The 20,583-nt window shown below is 44.3% G+C and overlaps 1 protein-coding gene across 5 annotated transcripts in view; it reads right to left on the bottom strand.

The window, feature by feature from the left end:
* aopep (aminopeptidase O (putative)) overlaps positions 1-20,583 on the bottom strand; it is a 55,777-nt gene that overhangs the window by 1,856 nt on the left and 33,338 nt on the right. Inside the window, exons 14-16 of one of the 5 annotated variants that reach the window (XR_015065858.1) lie at positions 5,988-6,104; positions 2,485-2,522; positions 2,214-2,363 (exon numbers count right to left, since the gene is read on the bottom strand). Coding sequence is in view for 3 of the 5 variants with exons in the window: in XM_085909858.1 (XP_085765984.1) it covers positions 2,223-2,363; positions 2,436-2,522; positions 5,988-6,104 (345 nt within the window). In the remaining 2 variants the exon portion in view is untranslated. Of the gene's footprint in view, positions 1-2,213; positions 2,364-2,435; positions 2,523-5,987; positions 6,105-20,583 lie in introns of all 5 variants that reach the window. The other 4 variants (XR_015065857.1, XM_085909858.1, XM_085909857.1 and 1 more) reach the window with 4 other exon arrangements.

Below are 20,583 nucleotides of genomic sequence, written 5' to 3'. Positions count from 1 at the left end.
GTGTTATCTCAAACCCTCCCAAATAAGTGCTACCATGTCTTGTACTGGAGTGTTATCCACAAATGAACCTGAGCTTTTTTCAGCTTTGGATGAAAATGTATAGGGGAGGCTGGTGTGGGCCATAGAGCAGGTTTGAAGGTAGACCGCAGTCGTGAGGTTAGAGTTTTAAAACTGCTCAAATTTGCCATCCGTATGAGCTTTTTTTTTTTTCAGTCCATGCAAAGTATCTGGACTGTTGTTAGTGCGAGCACTCAGTGACACTGACGAGACTTTTTCTTGAGTCGATAAGGTCAACTCTTTTGTAAATTTGCTTGGTAGAAAAGTACAAAGAGTAATCCATTATGAGAAATGCAATGAACTGCATGTTTTTTTTTTTTTTTTTTTTTTACAAACAAAAAGACTTCCTTACTACACATGATCATTTAAAAAAAAAAAAAAAAGCCTTACTATACTTCGTAAAATAAAAAGCCTTACTATACACAGTCATTCATTATCCCAAGGAATAACTGTGTGGCAGCTGTGGCTCAGGCCGTAGAGCAGGTGGTCTGGTAACTTGAAGGTTGGTTGTTCGAAACCCACTCTGAGTCAAGTGTTGTGTCCCTAAAAAAGCCTTACTATATGTGGTCTTTTTTTTTTTTTTTTCTTTACTAAAAAAAAAGCCTTATTATAAGGCACAGACACATGGTCTTTTTTTTTATTAAAAAAATGCCTTATTATACATGTTTATTTATTTATTTATTCATTTACAAAAAAGGCTTACTGTACATAGTCGTTTTTATTGTATTTTTCTACAAGTCTTAATGTACATGGTCTTTTTTTTTTTTTTTTTGCAAAAAAAAGCTTACTCTACATGGTTATTTTTTATGATTAAAAAAGCCTTCCTATACATGGTCATTTATTATTATTATTCATTATTTGGGGTCTGGGGTTTGACACCCCTGCTCTACAAGGTCTCGCTCTTCTTTTAAACCCTTAAATTCTTATGATACGTGATCATTTTTCCTTGAAAGGGACAAAGATGGAGACTAGATGTACAAGATGTACAATTGTTACACTTGCATTAGCGAGATTTATCAGCAAAAAGCCTTTCATATCCTGGCAGCTGGCTGTCTCGTCGCTGTGCGTACGTGCGTGCGAGAGAGATAAGATAAAAGCAGTCTTCTCGTACTGACCTACGTAAAAATCGAATTTTTAATGTTGGAAATCCGTCACTCGGGTTAACGCGGACCCGAGTTGAAAGCGGCACATCAAGGTCATCTCCACAGAAGACTGAATCTTGAATGAAAATGGTTTTCTTTTTGTAAACATGTTGACTAACGGACAGAACCATTGGGACACCTTACCACTGCATCAACCTACAGGCAGTAGAATTGGAAGAAAAGGCTGAAATTAAGTCCTAAAGGTCTTTATGCTGGACATTTTACGCCAGTAAAAAAAAAAATTGAACACTGTTCATAGAAATGAATGAGAATTAACTGGGAATGGACACCATTCTAAAAACTTGTGTCTGGTCTGGTTCGACTCATCAAACACTCTGGACGGTGAAAATTGCAACCATACACAAACAACAGAGGACATTTAGGGGTTAAGGCTTAAAAATGACACTGGCTGATCCACTCCCCCCCCCCCCCGCCTTTCACTTTCCGCATTCCCAAATTCCTTCTCTGACAAATGCGTCCTGATGGTGCTCCTGTGAGTGCCTGGAAAAGGCCCCTTCCTGAGACTGAAACTATGCAGGATCAGCGAGGAATGTGTCACTGTAGGTAAGAAGCCAATCCCAAGTGGAGTGGAAATCTACTTGGGAACATTAAACCCGAGTTTGAAACCCTGACTCTAATTTGAAGGACCTCAAAACAGCACCTGTCTGCATGTATTCAAGACAACACATACCTCCGCCAAGGCAAGTGTATATCACCTGTGAAATCAATGAATTATAGAATTCCTGCAGCGTACCTCCGATTGCCTCGATTTTCAATGGTGCAAAAGTATTCGGACAGTTCATTCATTGACCAAATAGTGGACGGCAAGTTTTACAAAAAACACACCTGTTTAATAACCTTGGGGAGGTAATGTTGTAGATAAAACAATGTCACCATGAATGACATCAGCAAAGAAATCAATCGAAATTGGTAGATCAATTAGTCTGTTCATTGAAACGCCGCTGCCACGTCATTTGAAAGTGACGAGCGAACGACAAGTAACAACGGACTTGCCTTTACCTGTCAGAGCACCATCTCCTCCACCAGCCTGCGTGCCGATGGCTCCATTTCCTCTCGGGCCGATGAAAGGCAGCGACGAGCCAGCGCCTGCTGCTCGGCGTCCTCCTGAACCATCAGTTCGCCGTACAGATACACGCCCATGGCCTATAGGTGATGCAAACATGCCTGTTTGATTGTATGAACTAGTTGATAACCATGTGTGTCGTGCGTCTTTACTTGATCATGAAGCAGGAAGTGCTCCACGTGGCCGTAAGCGCTGGCGTACCTGTGCTTGACCACCAGCTCGCACCAGCGATGGCGCACCTGTCACAACACAACGGCTTCATCTTAAATGTGTCAGAAAATGCTACGGAAAACAGTCCTAACCTTTGTAATGAGGTTCATCCAAAATAAATCAGGTTTAAGATGTAATTGCTCAAGCCTCATCACCTATGTGCAAGCCCCCTCGCTCTTTTAAGTTCTGGTCTCCTTGAGTCCGCAAAACAACCGAGCGCTGAGCTCCACGCCTGGCAGGCAGCCACCAAAACACTTTAAATGGAGCTGACGGCTCATCTGTGCTGGCTGAAGGCGTGAGAGTGTATTTTGGCTCCAGTCCTGACCCGCTGCAGTCCAGACGTGACGTGACGTTCTACGAGGGAGGCTACGCGCGTGACCTCGTCAAGGTCGGACGTCAACCTGATTTTTCAAGATGCTCATCAAGAAAGGAGGGAGGCTTGATTGAATAAACGTGATGCTTGACCACTCATAAACATCAGGATGAACTTTGGAGGACAAACACTCTCTGGCTTCTTTTCCAAGGTGCACTAATGGCTCGCCTCCATTAGGACTCTAAAAACTAACATTGAACGCATCATAAAAAAAAAAAAAGCACATAAATGATGAGTGTTTTTAGGGCGAGGGTGGGGCTGGAGCAAACTCATAAGGTAAAATCACCGCACCAAAAATCGTGCACTAGCGGCAAACCTTTGCAATGTTCAATTATGAATTGTTGTTTGCAAGAATAAAGTAGGTGCTCCATTGCCAAGGTAACATGAGAAATATGCGTGCAGGTGGGAAGGCGTGGGCGGCAAAGGCCCACGTCAATTCCCCCGACTGGCGGTTTGGAGGCCGCGCCGCGCTACGCTACGCTCAGCTCGTGGTGGCGCTCACCGACTCACGCAGCCCCGCGCAGCTGTTGCCGTGGCCGGGTTACATTCCTGGGGAGAGCCCTGGGGCGCAGCAGCTGCGTGGACTCGGCCGGCGCTCTTATTCTTTCTCTTAGGGCCCCTCTCGCGCTTATGGAGACATTCCTCTATTTATTAGTGCAGCCCACTACACACCTCTGTCGTGTCAAAGTCGTTCTGTAAAGTGCGTGATAATGTGCGGAAACATTCACGCTTCAACTTTCAATATGTGACAATAACTTCACTGTTATCCATTATCGAATGGTTTTGAAACATGTTAGTCTAACGCATATTTACATTTGCATACGGTGCTACACAAAAACACGTTCATTTTGGAAGCTGCTTCCATTTGAGAAACAGACGCGTTCAATGCGTTGGGTTGACATGACCTTTGACACATGGGGAAAAAAAATAGGACATGTTGAACAAATATCTACATTAAATGCACATTTCAGTTCACAATTGTTGGACATCACATGGGAAAAGGAAGCGGGCCAAAGTCACGCAGCAGGCCTCATACATGCAGACACATGCTCCACTCAGTCTCGCCTTGGTACATGCGTGGTCACTCGCAGCGTCCCACAGGGGCAGGCAAATTTGCGGGCAGCCGCCTTATTTCCTTCAGCCCGACTGAAAGCCAAGCTTGGCACGACTCGCTCACAGCAACGCCGTCGACTTCATACGTCTAGCGCTAAAAACAGATGCTGAACTTTTCCAGCAGCTTTTCACATCCAATCAAGTTGCTGTGACCAACACGAATAGCAGCATCATGTGTTTCTCCCTTCTATGGACTTTCTTTACTCCCCGCCAAGCATCCATCCATCATTTTCTACACCGCTTATCCACATTAAGGTCATAAGGTGAGCTGGAATCCATCCAGGCTGATTATGAGTGGGACGAGGTGCCAAGCAAAAAGAGACAATAATAGCACTCGGTTTTCCAAGCTCAAAAAGGGGATTCTTACATTTTATAGCTACCCCTCTTCCACATTAACCAGACAATGAATTGAAGTAACCTTAAAAAAGTGACCCACCTCCCACGTGACTCAACAAGCAGAGGAGCAAAAAGTTGAAGTGGAAATGGCCCCATTTGGTGGAAGGTCTGAGCAATCGTCAATTATTTTTTTCCATTTTCCATGAGTGGAAATGGGTCAAGCGCTCTCCAGGTTTTCCAGGGCAACTGTGACTAAACGGTCATGAAGAGGTTCAAAATACGACAAACTACATGAAGACAAATAGTTGGTGGCTAAAGTCCAGGCAGCGTTATGAAAATTGTCGCTTGGCTATCATCAGTCTTGTGCAGAGAAGATGCAGAAGAAGCACACTGACAATAAATCAATGGAGATGATGAACACACTTCTTCAGATGAGAAATGTTCCTCAAGAAAGGAGTGTGTGTTCATGTGTGTGTGTTCGAGTGTGTGTGTGTGTGTGTGTGTGTGTGTGTGTGTGTGTGTGTGTGTGTGTGTGTGTGTGTGTGTGTGTGTGTGTGTGAGAGCGCTTGTATTTGCCTAAGTGTTTTTCCATGCACCGCCATGTGCATAATGGCCCGGTGTATTTTTAGTACACACTCAAGGTTTTTTCCTGGAAACTCTGGAGTACGACTCTCCTCCCGTGTGCCGGGAAATTCAACTAAGCGTAGCAATCGTGGCCCTGGAGCCAAATTTTGAGTAGGCCGACGACAAGGACTAAAAAAGACTTTACCTTGTTTTCACTCTGTGACCGTAGTTGACTTTGAATTGTTGAAAGCTTTCCCAAAGGGAATAATGTAGAGCGAATAGTTGAATAGATAAACTTGTACTGGTTTATCAGCCTTAACCGTCATACGCGTGTAAAGAGAACTTAACCATCGAATTATACATTTCAAATAAAAAAAACATCACCTGGAGCATTTTCGAGGTATTGCCTGATTTAATAACCGTTTGGGATCAAGGTTTGTGGTAAACAGTTGAAACAATTATAGGTCTTTATAGAAAAAGAATTTAGGGAGGGGGGTTCAATTACATTTATTTATTTATTTATTTATTTATTTATTTATTTATTTTACTATTTGCCCTATTCTACGGCTATCACACTTTTTGGTGACATCACACATAAAAAAGTGAAAGAAAAAGTCAAGCTAGTCCGTTCGATTCTCACTAAGCGAAGGTCTCGCGTGGCGGCACACAACACGGTGGTCTAAACTTTGGTTTGACTTTTTTTCGGCATATTCCAACTTTCCTGTGCGTCCACTCATTTCATCATGGACTTAAAGCGGCGACCGGCGGGTGCAGGAGAGAACAAATAGAGACAAGAAAAGCACACATACACGCTCATTTTGTTAATAGTACCATTAAGGAACTTTGTGCAGCACTTAAAAAAAAAAAACATGACGTGCATACTTGTGGGATTTTACTCAGTAATGGCGGCTGTAAAGCGGAGAGTTGCTATTACAGGGAGAATTTACTACGCATTACTCAGCGCGCTGGAAGCTGGGTCGGGAGGCGAGAGGAGACCTTGCACTCGTTATTCTCGGAGACTGCGTGCGTGTGTGTGTGTGTGTGTGTGTGTGTGTGTGTGTGTGTGTGTGTGTGTGTGTGTGTGTGTGTGTGTGTGTGCGTAGCTTACCTCAGCGTCTTGATTGTGCAGGTCGTAGGCGCGAGACAAAATGCGCATGGTGGATGCGCTCAGCTTGGCTTCTTCTAAGAGGAGCTCCAAAAGCAATACAAGTTGCTCTGAGGTCACCTGTAGACAAAAAAAGCAAATACGTAAATAGCTTGACCCCAAAAATGTGAAAATACTGCGCTTAAATGCCACCTCGGGCTCCTCGACTCATCCGAATGGCACGTATCACATCTTTGCAAACATATTTTCATTTTGTGGCATTTCCAGGAAGTTTCATTTTGCACACGGCGCAGAGACAGAACACATCAATATAAGTCAATTAAAGCATCCGTTGGAAGGAAGGCAAGAAGCATGGAGATAATAAAAGTGCGCCGAATGCGGTAATGAAATAAATATGCTAAACTGAGCGCATCCTTTGCAACTGGGGGATATTAGCAAAAGAGGCAGAAATGGAGTGTAAAGCGGAGGAATTAAGAAAGCAATAAAAGTGTAACATTTTAATAAAGCTGAGGGAGCAAGTCGACTCAATGCCGCTTGCGAAGGGTAAAAGCAGCCGAGGAAAACCTCTTCAGAAAGACTAAAAGGCTTGGACTTCTTTTCCTGTGGAAAGGCCACGAGGGATGACGACAAGTCAGCGGCGAATGGAAAAGATGATTCCGGCGATGGATGTGGGCTGCTATGTGCCACGGTGATTCAGACTCCTCCGGGGAGAGAAGGCTCTCAGCTCCCAGACGAACCTTCCCTGAGGGGCTTCCCTTCTGGGACAACATTAATGGCTCAGGCCTCCATGGAGGCTCATTTGAAAGTTAGTGTGAGAGCGTGAAGAACAACCGGGAGGAAGACAGGAAGTAGATGCTCTCATGCAACATACTTCATCCATCCATCCATCCATCTAATACTGTAGCCTACAGCCACCCATCCATCTATAATCCATCGCCATATGCATAACTGCAGCAGTTGGGCACATTCAAATTTCTAGTTTACAATGAACCTAACCTAACTGTTTGAAAGATGAATACCCAGAAGGACACATGTGAACATCATAAGCAAAAGTCGGAGATGAAATTTGAACCCAGAGCTTCAGAAGAGTGAGGCGGGTTTGCTAACTATGATTTCACCGTGCTGTCACCTCAAGATATATTCCGAGTCCTTGAAACTGCTTTCCATTTTTTGACAAAAGAAGAAGAAAATCCAGATCGATGGTTGGCCTCAGTTATCCGAGTCTTCAGATCATCTAGCTACCCTCAGCCCCAACTTGCAGCAATCCACACTTTCCACCACCCATCTAGCCAACCATCTGTCAGTCTTTCAAACCACCCATCAACCAACCACATCGCCAACCATTAAGCCACCTAAGCTTCCATAATGCAAGCCAACAATCCATCTAGCAAAGATTCAACCACTCGTCTGTTTCTCCTGTCATCCAGCCCGTCCATCCAACTTCACTGCAAGGAAACAAATCGCGAAGCATCAGCATGCAGTTGTGGCTACTGAGAGCACACAGGCACACACTGGAGAGGCTTTAACGTGAAAATGTGAGATCCAGTCTTCATCTTCACTTTGCGTACCTCCTCTTCCCATATTGTAAAGCTCGAGCACTCTCTGAAGTGGGGCCCCCATCTCTGGAGGGCTTCTGTGAGGCCCACCCATGATCTCACTCACCCTCTCACTCTTTAAAAAATTCCAAAGCAATAAACCATAGATCTATCGCACGCACACACACACACACACACACACACACACACACACACACACACACACACACACACACACACACACACACACACACACACACACGCACACACGCACACACTCACACACACACACACACACACAGCTCCGCCAAATGTGGTGTGCCTCTATGCACACGTGCTGCTAATCAATACGTCTGCGCCACTGTCGCCATAACAATTTAGCAGCCAGCAGTGGCACATGAAAGAAAAAAAAAAATCATAATGCTCTCCTAAATATGACGTCAATTATTCTACTGGCAGTTTTTCTTTTTACTTGAACACCAACATGAAGATGCTTATTTGGACAACTGGGATATCAAACAGGAACCAAGGCCGACGGGGATGATGTCACAGATAAGTCATGCGGTTTCCCGAAATGTAAACCTTGATGCATAGAACACGGAGAAGAGATCACATGTCAGGCTCTACTAAATAGACACCATGCAATTTTTGGCCATTGCAGCAAACTCCATTACAACAGACTACTGAAATGCTGAGGTGCTGCTGTTTTAGTTAGCAACTCAAATGGACAACAGTTATCTTTTTCACGTTTGTGTGTAGAAAACCGCGCAAAAACAGTTACGACCAGTGTTTTTGTTCTTGATGGGAAAGGTGGGGCAAAGTCTTAAGTGCATAACACACCTAATGACTATTCGAGGGAACCCGACTGAACCGCAACGGCGAATGGATCGCAACACAATACAAAAGAGACTTTTACATACTTTGCACTCAAACTTGCTCATTTTCTGATTTATTGCTCATTAGCATGACTTGCATTGTGTTTGTGAGTGCGTGTGACGCAGAGAGAAAGCAATTACGGGGGAAAGGTGAACTCCATTGCTGAGTGCTCACTTATTAATGAGAGAGCCGCTAGAATGGCAAACAACCACTTAGCAGCAAGCACACACAAAAACAACACAGACAAACAAGCACTCACAAACAAAAATGCAACTTTAAAGAAGCATCACATTGGACCATTACCGTCCTTGGAAATGGCGGAACGCCGCGAGGCTGATTGTCGTTTATAAGACGACAGGCACCCTAACGTACAAACGCAAAGTGCTGACACAAGCGCCGTCAGGTAAATATTGAGCCAGGTCTTGCAAAGACCTCGGGGAAATCACACCGCGCAGAACAATGACGTGCACACATCCGCTGTCATAACAACAACAGATATGAATGTGCGTATCGGTGGCTTTGAAAAAGTCCAAATATCTCACGTGGGCGTACGGAAGCATGGGAAGAAGCTAAAGCGGTCATGCGGTTGTTTATGTAACCCAAAATTGAGAAGACCACAGTTGCAAATTCACATCAGAATCTGTCTTGGCTCGCTCTTGGGCGCTTCACTTTCCGAGACAGCCCAAAGAGATTTAAAGGGGTTGTCCAGATAAAACATTTCAATCCTAAATCTGTTTCTGGTGCTTGCCAGCAATCCATCAGGGTCTCCATGGCAACGGCACCAAGTGGAGCTCGAGTTTGTACAGTAAATAGCAGAGCGAGCCGGTAATGGCCCCACGCTTGGATTGATAGTGAACCCTTCATTTTCTCCGTTCATTCCATCGCATCTGCCCAGCGGTCACAGGTAAACCTTGGCAAGATGAATGCTCATCTGCTCCATGACTAATTAATGACAGCTTTAACTGGAGATGATCGTAAGTCAACGACAAAAGCATTCCTGCAAACGGGGAGACGCACAAAAGCCTGGAAAAAAGAGTCAAGGATTGCTGACTCTAAAATGTATTGTATATAATGACCCCAAAGAACATTCTGCCATTGACACCTTTCAAAGGCGCACAGAGGTGTTGCTAATGCTTTTTTTCCCCTGCTTGCGCGCCCTGCTTGCGCGCCCGCTAACCCCCAAGGGAGAGCGCGCTGCTTGTTCAGTCGTAGCGCATTAAAGGGTTTGGCGACGTTGAATAACTGTGACATTATAAAACCAAACTGTGATTTCTGAGAGGCCATTGACTTGCGTGTGTGTGCGCCATGCCATTCAGCCGCTTGGCTGCCTTTTATTTCTGTCTGACCGCAGGCTTGTAAAAAGCCATTCTGGCTCCAGCGGCTAAAGGCCTCGGCGTACGTGTCAGGTACTAAGGTTTCACCCCCCCCCCTTCGTTTTTATCTTCCTCGGCCGCCCCACGTCTCCATGGTGGTCTGCTCTCCTGCGACAAGCCCGCTTCTCCTCACTCTTCCTGTCAAGCGCGCCTTTGTCTGCCCCCGTCTTATTTTAGCCTTGATTTAGGACTCCAAACATTCATCTGCTTTAACTGCGGTGGCGTTCGCGGGTCTTGACGAGAAACGGCGCGCCGGACAGCTGCTGGGATTCGGCGCGGGCCGCGACAGCCTAAGTGGCATCACAAACACTCGCACGTTTAATTAGCCCGTAAGTGCTGGATACGGCTGCTCAGAATTTAAACGCGGAGCAAAGATGGGGCAGATGGTTGGGAGTAAAAGAGCAAGACGAGAGACTTTAAAACCAAATGATGTAAGGCAGATAAATAACGGTAAAGCGTTGCAGTCATCGAAGTCTCTCTCTCTCGTTTTTTTTTTCCATTCTTATGGCGCCTATACCCCAAATAGTCAAGTCATAGTAAAGTCGATGAAATAACCGTATCCCGCCCTCACATGTTGCCAAGATGTCCCTCTTCTCATTATACAGCTTGCAGAAGCATGTGTGGGAGACTTTAATAAAAAGGTACAGCGGAGATGACAGAAAGCTATAAATATAAAAGTCCATAAATACGGTAAGTGGCCAGAGCAAAATAAAATTCCCAGACTGCGGGGATATGATACTGCAATCTTGTGGTTTCATATGGTCAAAAGAGACGTTATTAAAAATAAAATAAAAATAAAAAGAGGCTTGCTGACATTCTAGAATTTGCAAAGCAATTTTCTGGTAATGGGATTGGAGATTGCGAAAGGTTATCGGCCAGTCGCACGCTAGCCGTCGGACCGGCGCTATCATCTCCTCCGGCGGTGTTTACACCTGCTTCTGCTGCAGCATGCCGATGATATCGCAAATAGTTCCGGTCACAGACCGATCACTCCGCCGATGACCTACAGTCGGCGTAATCTGATCATTACGGGCATTCGGCGGCCCGCCTATCATTTGAAAAGCACTTCAACAACTGCTAGCTAAGGAGCGGCTCCAGGACTGCGTTTGTGTGTTCAAGACACACACGGAGAAAACCCCGCGGCAACAGCAGCCGCGATCAATGTCCCATTGATGTGCTCTCCGACTCGGGAATGTTTGTCGCCATAAAGATCAAATAATGGAAGGCAAAATATTCAAAACACAAGCACACACAGAAATGCCAATCAACTGGGGCCATTGGAAAACAAACGTGATTCATTTCATCTTTGCGCCCGATACGCTAAATGTTTTTTTTCACCGATCCGGCCGGGAAACGTGACACATCCAATCAAATCGACAAGCAGAAGAATTAAGCACATGCCTCTGGCTTGACAAGCAGCTGGTCTTGAGTATAGTCACTCGTTGTCCAGAAACAAAGAAAATAAATAGAAATATTTGTTCACCAGTTCGTTCCACATTGGTCCCACAATGTGGACATTTCCTAGGTATTAATTATTTCATGCAAACATTTATATCACTGACTGCAAACTATTTTCAGCAAACACATGGAAACAATATGCTGTACTATCCTGTTTATCTCCTCAAAAGGTCAGTGACGGGTCAGTTGCACTAGCCTGAGGCTTTGTTCGAAAGCGCGATGTGTTTGTGTGAACACAGCTAGCTCACACCCCTGCTCAAGTTTTTACACATATAGGATAGTCGCAATACGTGCTACACGTGCGTATTAAATGGCTGCCAGGTCTCCAAAAGTTCCCACAGTGCCCAAGCTTTCTGTCTAAGTGTCTCCCACTGCTTGTTGCTCTACGTAGCGCCCAATCTGAAGAGTGTACATAAACAGTTTTTCGACCAATCATAGAACAGCGTGGGTTCACCGAAGGGTGGCTAGGCAGAGGTTAAGCTAGTCCGAAATATCCCTGTGGGTTTTGCCATGAGGGAAGATGGTTTGTGATGCCAGCATGTGCACGCCATCAGATAACTTTCCATCAGCACTTTGTTCTGTCTTTGTGCAGCTGTTGTTATGTAAAACGATACCTTCCTGCAGTTTGGCCCCGATCGGCAAGGCAATTACCACGTTTTCTCTGCTGCTCATCACCACTTTGACTCAATCATTCACACATCCGCACACACAGCTCCAAAACCAGGAGGGACTTGAATTAATCTCCAGCATTTTTTGAAACCCACAAATGGAGCCGTCCCGAGAGAATGCCTCCCTTGGAGCCCAATCACAGTTGCCGCAATCCGCCGTTCCATTGCCGATGGAGACGTAAGCAACTCCTCGGCTACCCTCACGACTATTTTTTATCTTTACGCCTTCATCCTAGTTTAGTGAGGGGGTTTGTGTTCTGTTTAGTCTGGGGAGTCCAAGATAGAAAAGTGTCTTTTTCACTTTCCGGCTCCTCTGCCAAGGTGTAAAAAGACCTCTTAGATCCAATTTGGTCCGCAACTTGGGGATTGAACCCAGGGTCTCGGAAGCGGCTGCCTAGCGTTGCCTTTGAAAGGAGAAGATTTAGATAGCGTGCAGAAACAAATGAATCAAATGAGGGCGTGATCTGGCTGTGGTGTATTTCCATAACTGAACATTTGGACCTTTAGCCTGTGTAACTAGGGGGGTGAGAAGGAAATGACGGTGGCTTCAGAACAACTTGAAAAAAAAACCAACAAAGAACTGAGAACCAGTTTTTGGCCAGATGGCTGGGCCTCCGTTTATGGCTCAGTTCTAAGGCAGCGGCATACCTCGAATTTGCACTTACATAATGGTGGTCTATCACTAAACTATGTTTACCCAGTAGATAAGTCATAGTTACAATCGAAATTTGGATGAAAAACACATCCCACCTATAAATATAAAAGCCAATAAAAAAATATTACAGAGTTAGCTGAGCTCTCCTTGTGTTCTTACATCGCAATGCAAATAAACTAGCTTATTTCACGACCTCATTATCTCTAAACCTCGTATATCAGACTGTCGTAAACCTAGGAGGAGCTGTAAATTCCTGATCACAGTAAGTAGTTCACCAGACAAAATAGCCAGCTAATATTTCATTGAAATATTCCTCCCTTTGTGGAGGTACTTTCCTGCCACACACAAGGAAGACGGAAACATCTAACATCCAATCACAGAAATTCTTTCCAGAAATCAAGGAAAAAGGTCATCTTAAATTGAGTTCTCTCACAGACTCTTAACAGCCGTCATCGTAACAAATAAGGTGTTCAAGTATGAAATGTGACTAAAGGCTGAAAATAGCTGCAGTCCCAGATTTAATTTCCTCTTGTCATTTATTTTGGCCCCGGATCCCGTGGGGTGTGGGAGGTAAAATATCATCCCTGAGGGGTGAAAAGAAACATCAGTCACCTCTGGCCAAACTGTAGCTTCCTTCAAGGACTCCTCGATAAATATTTGAAGTAGTGGATGCAGCTCGTGATAATTGCTGAGGTTAAGAGGGTACGGGCAGAACGGGGGCTAGCGGTGGCTTAGCACAGGAAGGCTGCGGGTTCAAGGCCACCTACACCCAGAAAGAGCAGAAGACCAACTGCAGACAGGAGAAAAAAAAGCACAAAGGTTTTGTAGCACAAAAGAATTGACTGTACCTTTCGCCATTGGGTGCTATAAGGAAAATAAGTATCAGGAATGGCTGCAGGATCAAAACCAAAAAATGCACAAAGAGAGCAGAGTATAGAGTACAGACAGCAGGAACAATGAGACCAAAGATGAGATGACTTGCAAACAAGAGCAGGGAGTGGCGGTGAGCGACGAACGGAGAGGAGACGGCACAGAGACGCTGGCCAGAGCCAATGAACAGAAAGGTCATATTCAGGAAAACACACTGTGAATTTGCTTTTGTGTCTGAAGTCAAAGTACATGAGAGGTATTCAGAAAGGACTAAAAGCAGTTATCTCGGCCAGGGAAACGCTCATAAAAGCATCAAGTCGCACACGCTGGGCACATCAACCCACGGCCCAAAGCGCTACAGAGACGACAGAGGGAAATGGAAAAACACATTCAAAATGTTTTCTTGGTGTTACATTAGAAAGTGGAAACTCCCGGGGAATATAATCCTTCTATTTGCTGCGATAAGCCCGCGTCCAGCCTCGCATCACATGATAGCCCAGACGCCCAAAGTGCCTGCAGTTGGCACCGACTCGATGGCTTTCACGCCAGTGCGCCGGCCTGTCTAACGAGATCTGAGATTACAGCAGACTTTGGATGGAGTGAGACAATAATTCCATGTTGTCATTCCTTTGGCAGAGTGAATTACAGCTTCTTTTGTGAGGGAACATATTTGTCACCTCCGTGGCTTTCCTACTCGCTAATGTTGAACCATCCTAACACCGTGAAATTGTGAAGTTGACCAAAAGTTCAAAGCGGGAGCCACCATCGTGCATAACAACACGCGAGAACTCGGCAAAGCTCCCTTTGCAATAAATGATTTATTGTCATCTTTTTGTTGTTTCAATGTGTTTTATTTGGCAACATTGTATCTGAGAGGTTGACAAAAATGATGGCTTGGGATATTTCATATTTCACGGGCAGCATGGTGCTTTCCTGGCTTTTATGAAGTTTCATGACCAGCTCACGAACATTCACCATGCAGTCTTTCGAAAACGTTATATTACAGATTAAAAAAAAAAAAATCTGAGCTCCTTTTCTCCAAGAGAGTCATACTGGGCGGAATAGAGCTATCCAAAGTTGGAGGTCTGATCTCCCTATCTTCCTCCTACAAATACTATGGCTATTGGCTTCATATCAGAATATCGATGTCCGTGTAAACACAACAGCAAAGATAGCTGTATACATTACAAGGCAGCTAGTCAGAGGGGGATCCAAGTTTCTATACACCCTTCGACAACACACGCACACACAGATCTCTGGCGAAGCTATTCATCATCTTTGGAACACAGCAGCACACAGCTGACATCACTTTTTGCATGCGTGTGCAAGTATGCGTGTGTGTGTGTGTGTCTCTTTTTGACGAGGCTAATTGCGTTAGGGCCGTCAGAGGGGCCCGTTGGCTCCCCAGTCGTTAGTGGGACCGACAGATGTTTCAGCGCTTAGCACGCTGCAATAATTACACAGCAAAACATTAGCCAGCGTACCTATGAAATCTATGAGGCGTCACTGAGAAAGAGTTGTCTCAATCCATCAGCCTCTGCATACCGACCCACATTTTCTTTATTATGTCAAGTCAACATAGAAAGGAAAATTACGGAACATATAACGAAATGTCAAGAATAAGAGGCAGACTGAAAAAAAAAAAACCACTTAAGTGCGTTTTCATGCTCTTTCTATACCACCAATTTATCAAAAGATGACACCGAAGCCCCGGCTGATAGAAAATGAGTAATTGGTGTTAAAGAGGTTATGGAGAGTCTTTGTCATACGTTTATGTTTTTACTCTGCTGATTGGTTATTAATGAAAGCTCGACTAAAAAACGACGGCAGGGTCGCTCTTGCTTGACAATTATTTTTATGGGTTGTGAAGAAGACACAGATGGAGCGCACATTTCCGGTGCATTTTCTTCTTTTAACTCAGATAATCTGTGAGCTATTCTATTCTCTTCTTCTATTTTCAAGGGTATTATTTGAAAAGAGTTTGATATTATATTCAAGTGTTTTGGGACAAAAAAGCTAGTGGTGTAATTAATGTTGAATCAATTGATATCATCAGTTCTGAACATATTTGGAACGCATATTGACTCAGGCAATAAACACAAAAGCGACACAAAGCAGAGATTCCCTCACTTGAGAGATTTTAAACGACCCCAAAAAGCAGAACTGCTACTGAATGATAAATGAGACAAATACACACTGGCACTCTCACGTTTCATCCCCTTTGCTCATTAACGCAACACGAAAGGAGCCATCGCTCAGAATAAAAAAAGTCGGCTGCTACTGATAGATTGGAATTGTCTACCTTTAACTGTGGAAAATAGGAGTGTCTCTCTCCGTGCAGCACAAATCTTACTTACTAATTGTTGTTTGTTGGGTCAAATGAAACAGGAGCCAGCTAACAACAACAACCTATTGATGCCATGATTAGTGTGAGAGAACACACGCTCGGAACGTTTTCCCGAGTTAAAGATAAAAGTGTTTTTCTACTGTCGATGAAGTGTTCTTTGATCTCACCTTTATTGTCACATCGAATGACATGCACAAAACTCCACCGGTCACTACGTCTCGCTAGGACAGATCGAGTTGAAGCTTCAGCGGGCCTTCGTGTTCTCTCACAGATAAAGCAGCCAATTTTCTCGATACGTGCACCTTTCTGTATTTATCGGCATCTCACCCATTTATGGCAGTGTATTAACCTTTCACCTGGAGTGGAATTGTCACTCCATTCCACTTTCTGTCCATCCATTAGCTCCTCCACAGTTCCTGCTTGCAAAACCCCTAAAAGAAGGCCATCTATAAAATAGGCCACAATCTATTGGCCAGCTTTTATTTGCAACTAGGCTTCTAGCAAATGCACCTTTCAAAGTTCACTTCAAATAAAAATGGTGTTTAAAATACTTGCATGACCTCTCAGCTATATCCTGGGTGAAATTGAAGGGGCGTGTCGTGCATTAGTAGACCGACCTGAGGATGGAGTAATGTATATACTGTTCTTCTGACCATTTCCCATCCTGCTGTGATGAAGCCTGTCCGGAAACAGCCTGCCATTTCCCTGAAGGTTCCAATCGCTCCCCTCCTGCATCATCTCTGATTCATTGCCAATAAATGCCAGAGACGCAGGACCAAAGAGAAAAGGAAAGGGTGATGGAAGGCTGGGAAGGCAATATAAACCAAGAGACATTGATGGGAAAACAAAGAGCAAGGGAAAAACAGATGTGTGAAAGATCTCCAGCCTTGCCAGAAATAGTGCTTTGAAAGCATGACAGGTACGCTTCGTCAAAGTCAAACTGGAGAAGTGTTAAGTAGAAGGAGTAGAGTGAAGAAAAATAGCTAACCCAAAGATGAAACCAAAAGTATTGTGTTTAAGGCATTTTGGGCTAATTAGATCTTCACTCAAGTCGTCGGATAGTGGATTCTTTTTTGGGGGGGTGTCGATGCTGCCCTTTGCGCTCTGGCGGATCCAAGTTTGAAAACGCCAGATCAAATGTTCGCATACTGTTGATTATATCCTAAAATAGAAATGAGTAACTGTACATTATTTTGAAATATACCAAGGCTCCTCTGCACTTATTCCAACTTGAACTATTAAATCCTTCAACATCCTCGCATATCATGAAACTAAGTCGACCAAGGCTCCAAAGACCAGTGAAGTCTGTTCCCACAGACGCTCAATAAGCTGCTCCCATAATGAGCAGGAACCAAGTGGCGTGTTTTCATAACGTCCTATCGAGTCAAGTGGGAAGGGGCAGACTGCAGCGGAGGTGCAAATGAGGTGACGGCAGCATTTTGCCTTCCTGCAGTCGCTGCCAAAATTAACTAACATATTGCACGTCCTTGTTTTACCACGGGCGACAAAAATAGTGTAGAAAGACGGAACAAACGCAAAACTTGGATCAATTGTCGGAAGGAATGTCAAGTTTATCTCTCGGATGTGTTTATTTGGAGGAAGCATAAGAGGAAATATCGTTTAAATCCTGTACAAAACTGCACATTTACACAAAAGTCGAAGTGTTCCTTTGCGTTCTACTCAATATATGTACAACAGAGCTCCCACTAGTCATTAATAGTTGTGGACCATAAAGCTCAATGGAGGGGAAAAGACGCAGAAACGCTTCAGGCGTGCTAAATTTAATCAATTCAGATGATCGTGTGAGTATTCAAAAGGCCTGCGAGGAAGTCCAGGTGAACAACTTGATCAATTTTCCATCTTACAAGTGCTATTTTTAAAGAGACTTTATCAATGCCAGAAAAGTCCCATTAGGCGTTCCCAGCCATTTGCCGCTCGGCGGTTTCCTGTTCTGACCGAGAGGGGCAGACGGCGGCCTCATTATGTCGACCACAGAGGAAAATGAGAGCAAAATGAGGCCCATCACCACAAGGCCATGACTAATATTCCGCCATAGACTTCCCAGCACACCGGACACATGTATGTTGGCTACATTTGCGCACGCTCGTTATAACGGAGGTTAGGCGTAAAAATCAATAACATTACAGCAGAAACACGTACCAAGGCAAAGGGGAAGTTGCTCATAAACTTTATTGGAATGACCAGAACTGGCGGCTCAGCAGGGGGTGTCTGGCTCTTTCTATCGCTTGACTTAAGAGTGTGTGTTGTATTCCCTAATCATCCATCAGGTCATTAGCCTGAAATGCCGTCCGAGCTACAGACGCTCCACCTCCCTCAAGCTTTTCTCTTTCTCGACACTCTTGACCTCTGACATCACTGCATTCTTCAATTCGTTTACTTCCAATTCTGAGATACTCAAGATCCCAAAACTGCAACCGTTCCAACAAGACATTGAAGAGTATAAAAACGTGTCAATTCTTGTACGAAATTTGCACAATTTTGCACAAAAACCAAATAGCTGAATGTACATGTTGAGGTATAATAATTGAAACAGCGCTGATCTTTATGAGGGCTGGGGAACTTCCAGCCCATATACGGACTGGCCTGCGAGAGTCTTTGATCCGGCCAGCCATGCAATTCAAAAACAAACAAAACCTCAGCGGAGCCACTGTTAAAATAGCCAAAACAGCGTAACCCACAATATCATAAAATATAGAACATTTGTTCATTGCGTCGTATTTTTTCATAGCGGGTAAGTTCTGAAGGGCCCTCAGAGGACTTTCTCAAAGAAAAAAGATATATGGTGAAATATTTCCCCGAACATCGTATAGTGCTAAACCTTTCATACAGTTTCCAGTCAAGTCGTAACAACCACCGCCTTAATTTCCCTCAATGGATTCTTTAAGTATACACGGGGTCCTCGGTTAACGACAGAATTCAGTTCCTATGGCAACATAATCCGAATTCGTATTCATCAGACTGCGCAATAGTCTCTTATTAACTTACAACAACAAAGTAGTGAAGTCAGAATCACACTAAAATTACACGTGCCTTTACGAACTGTGCCACGGGAAATAACCCGATTCCACCTAATTACTGCAATTGTTCTTTTAACTATAAATACTGTACCTTTGTTTGTCTTTTAATGCCAGCATAGCGACAGGCAGGCAGAACAATGAAGACGTCTCCCGCTAGATGGCAGAAGGTACAATTAGCCTGTGCATCAACCTGTTGCCGTTCACACAGCAGAGCTTTGTGTTCAACTCGTGTGAAGCCCTTTGTTCAATGTGTCACAAGATTTTCCCCAATATAAATATGCGCCTTGGATCAATCAGGTTTGGGGGAAACACGGATCTATTGGCACTTATCTTCATGGCCCTTTGCTACCTCCTTTCTCCTGTCAATAACATTCAAACAACAGGCTGGTGGGGAGAGCTGCACAGAGGAGGGGGCCGAGGTGAAACTGGACTATTAGCGTTTGAAGTACATGAAGGAGTACTATAAAGTACACCTGGTCCATCCATGGGGCAATCTGCGCACACATCAACAAAGGGAGGAGCGTGCCTGGATGCAGGGGAGAGGGGAGGTAGAAAAAAAAAAAAAAAGGTGGCGGTAGAGGGGTCACTTCGTGTTTCCTTTCAGCGTGGCTTTTATGGTGTAACTTCAAACGCTGACCTCCCCCTCCCTCTAGCCGTCCAGGCACTCGTCCCCTCCCTCTCTCTCACTATTGTGTATGGCCAAGTGGACAGCAATTGGCCATTCTTTCATGAGGTGGATTATGGCACCCTCCCTTCACTCCATCTTCCCCGCTCTCCACCTCCGACAGGAAGAGGTCCTTTTGCTGCCACTTTTGGAAGTAAGTGTGTTTGTGCACGGGTGTGCGCCTTGTAAATATACCAGACGGTAGTTTCAGGCGCTTGAAAAGAGGGGCGCTCTACAGGCATATGCGGGCCCCTGGATGGGGAGGGGGGGGACGGAAAAGAGTGCACTCATCTAGATCTTTCCAAAAAAAATATTCTTGTCCAGGCTTGAGTATGCTGTGAATTGCAGCTAAGTTTTAAATAGACACACAAGAATACTTTGCAAGCTGTATAAAGTGGTACCTCTAAAGTCCAACACAATATGTTACGGGACGCTGCTTGGACACAATGATTTCCCATAGGATAAAATGAAAAGCAAACAGTCGGTTCAAGAGTCAAACTGTCGACAGTTACAGAACCTCGTGTTCTCATTAACATTCCTAACAGTCAGATAAGTGTCAAAATAAGCTAAAAACGGTTATGAAGACGTCAAATCAACACTAGATTTTTCACGGGTTTAATTTGTCATGCAAGCAACTTTAGCTCATGCAAATATTAAAACACGCTACCTTGACATGAGTAGAGCAGGCTAAATGCAAAATAACTAAATCCGTCTAAATTTGAGCATTTTGTGAAATTAAAAGCAGAAAATTATTGCGGTGGGGTGTTAACATATAGCCCAGCTTTTTCTTTTCCTTTTCGAATACTACATTTTCTAGCAGTATGTAAGCAAAGGTTAGGGGACTTTGCTAGGTGATGGAAAATTATTCCACCACACACGAAGATTACTGTAAATGTAAACGATGTAAATTCCCGCCATGCAGAGCCCACTGCTGGTGTGTGTACAGAATGAAAAGAAATTTCCCCAGGAGCAAGTACATACAGTCTTTCACAACAATGTGTGCGTCAAGGCACACATTTTACATAAAAAAAACCTCACTGAGCAAAACTGTTGGCAAAATTGGATACACTGGTTGATGTGTGTAAATTCTGCCATCTAGTGGAATAGCACTTAAT

Source organism: Syngnathus leptorhynchus, chromosome 4, assembly GCF_054491065.1.
Source record: "Syngnathus leptorhynchus isolate UIUO chromosome 4, UIUO_Slep, whole genome shotgun sequence".
NCBI lineage: Eukaryota > Metazoa > Chordata > Actinopteri > Syngnathiformes > Syngnathidae > Syngnathus > Syngnathus leptorhynchus.
This window is presented reverse-complemented; position numbering and strand designations above follow the sequence as displayed.